General features: G+C 54.0%; 2 protein-coding genes across 2 annotated transcripts in view; one reads left to right on the plus strand and one right to left on the minus strand.

The window, feature by feature from the left end:
• Window positions 1-1646, plus strand: part of DCTPP1 (dCTP pyrophosphatase 1) — a 2657-nt gene extending 1011 nt beyond the window's left edge. Inside the window, exons 2-3 of the mRNA XM_004705661.2 lie at window positions 39-149; window positions 1161-1646. Coding sequence (XP_004705718.1) covers window positions 39-149; window positions 1161-1467 — 418 coding nt within the window. The 3' untranslated portion in view covers window positions 1468-1646. The remainder of the gene's footprint in view (window positions 1-38; window positions 150-1160) is intronic.
• The window catches only part of ZNF771 (zinc finger protein 771), an 18007-nt gene that overhangs the window by 3335 nt on the left and 12382 nt on the right, over window positions 1-2290 (minus strand). The window lies entirely within an intron of this gene.

A 2290-nucleotide genomic window follows, 5' to 3' on the forward strand; every position in this document is an offset into this window, starting at 1 on the left:
AAGACCCTGGGCTTCTTCCACCCTTTGTCTTATTCCAGCCGCCGCCTCCATGCGGAGTTCACTGCTGAGCGAGACTGGGACCAGTTCCACAGGCCTCGGAACCTCCTCCTGGCCTTGGTGGGGGAAGTGGGGGAGCTGGCCGAACTTTTGTGAGTAAACGGGAGACGTCCTGGAAGGGTTTGTGTGTTGCGGGGGAGGAGAGGGATCAGACTTATTCGATGATCAAACATTCATGCATTCCGTTTCTCTCCTCCTCGGTGCCTGGTGGTGGGCATACAGTGATGACTGGCTCGGGGGTCATATCCGGGAAGCTAGGGTGAAGACAGCAAAGGTGCTAAGGGATGGATCAGGAAGGAAGGCATCCTCATGCCAGGGAGCAAGTATATTTACAAAAGGAGAGAGGCAGCAAAGGGCAAATGAAATACCTGGACAATCAGATGCCACTTACATGGGCAGAAGGGCAAAACTAAACCAGACTCACTGCCATCAAGCCAATTCTAAAATCACAACCCTATAGGACAGCGGGGAGCTGCCCTGTGGGTGTCCGAGACTAAGTCTTGATGGGGGTAGAAAGCCGCCTTGTCGTTCTCCTGAAGAGCAGCTAAGTGCAAAGGCCACGTGGCAGTTTATTGTGTTTGTGAGATAGAAGAGATTGGCTTTTGGTAGAGCAATAAGATGATGACACTCGAAGAGGCAGGGGGTGGGGGGGTCATCAGACTTACTGGCCCTGGGCCGTGTGGTCAGGGGCTTGGGTTTTCTTCCAAGCATGGTGGGGCGGGGGCTTAGTAGAAAGGGGATAAATGTCATATGTGCTTTTAAAAGATGGCTCTGTGCAGAAAAATGCATGTAGAGAAGTGGGTTCTGTGGTCCAAACTGTAGGTTTGGCCCTAATAAGGGTAGGGCTGGGTTAAAGTGGAGTTGGGTCTTGAAGCTTTGTTTGACTACGTGAAAGATCCTCTCATCTGCTTGTGGGGTCGGGGGTGGGGGGTGGGGGGGGGATGGGCTGGGTCAGACATCTGTTGGGGTGTCTTCCCTCTCCTGACTTGGCCCAAAGGGAAACTTCATAGGGTGTGCCCAGTCCATTCCTGCAGACTGGGGCAGAGCCTCTCCTAGGGAGCATCTTCTAGCATCTCCACACGTGTGTCTGTCCTGCTCCCTAGTCAGTGGAAGCCCGATGAGGCGCCTGGACCCCAAGCCTGGCCTGCCAGGGAGCGAGCAGCCCTTGAGGAGGAGCTTAGTGACGTCCTCATCTATCTGGTGGCCTTGGCAGCCCGCTGCCGGGTGGACCTGCCCCAAGCAGTGCTCTCCAAGATGGACACCAACCGGCGCCGGTATCCAGCCCATCTGGCCCGAGGCTCTGCCTGCAAGTATACGGACCTGCCTCAGGAGGCTGCCTCCAAAGACCAGGTGGCGGTGGCACCTGCAGACCTTACTCCCCAAGACTCCACGGGACAGACGTCCACCTAGGGTCCTGGACACAGGACCTGCAGCTCAGCACAGAATCTGAGGAACGGGGCAGGCTGGTCCCAGAACCTTTTTGGTCCTTTCTCGGGTCACGTGCCTGGGGGCCCTACTTCCTGAGGTCTTAGGCCTGGGGACCTTGGACAAACAGCCTCCGCTTTTCCTAATAAAACTGTTTTTCGGCAGCAACCTCTAGTTCTTCCCGAGGTGGCCGGGGAGGCTGTGTTCAATAGGCTGGCGATGAGCACCCAGGATGTCTCAGTCCCCAGATTTCTCTGGTGTCCCTCCCTCCAGGGTAGAAAAGCCTGGTTTCTAACGAATTCTACTGCCATCTCCCTTTTGGGCCTTCAAAGGAGAGAGTGTATATACTTGTTGGTTACATGCCCAGATTTCGGGGCTAGGGCAGTTTGTGCACAACCTTTGTCTCACAAGAATTTCTACACATCAGCTTTCTCAACTGTAAAAGGAAGATAACAGTACCTACCTGATAGGCTTGTAAGGTTCAGGTGAGTCACTATGTGCAGAGCGCACAGGACACACCTGGCACAAGCTTGGTGAGTTTACTGTTATTACCCATTTGCGTTTTCAGCTCAGCTTTTGGGAACCCAGAACAGGAAACCCCAGCAGCTACAACAGGCCTGGACCCCAGGCCTCAGCCTTGCCCATCTGGTGTGATCCACCACCCACTTGCCCCTTTGAAAAAGCAAAGGCAAATTTGTTTGCCTTCTTGGCCTGAAGATAAAGTCAGACTGGCTGCCATCAAGTTGATATCAACTCATAGCAACCCTATAAGGCGGGGTAAAACGCTCCTTCAAGTTTCCAAGATTGT

Source organism: Echinops telfairi, unplaced genomic scaffold (assembly GCF_000313985.2).
Source record: "Echinops telfairi isolate 266 unplaced genomic scaffold, ASM31398v2 ScPeMD7_5;HRSCAF=22, whole genome shotgun sequence".
NCBI classification, from domain to species: domain Eukaryota; kingdom Metazoa; phylum Chordata; class Mammalia; order Afrosoricida; family Tenrecidae; genus Echinops; species Echinops telfairi.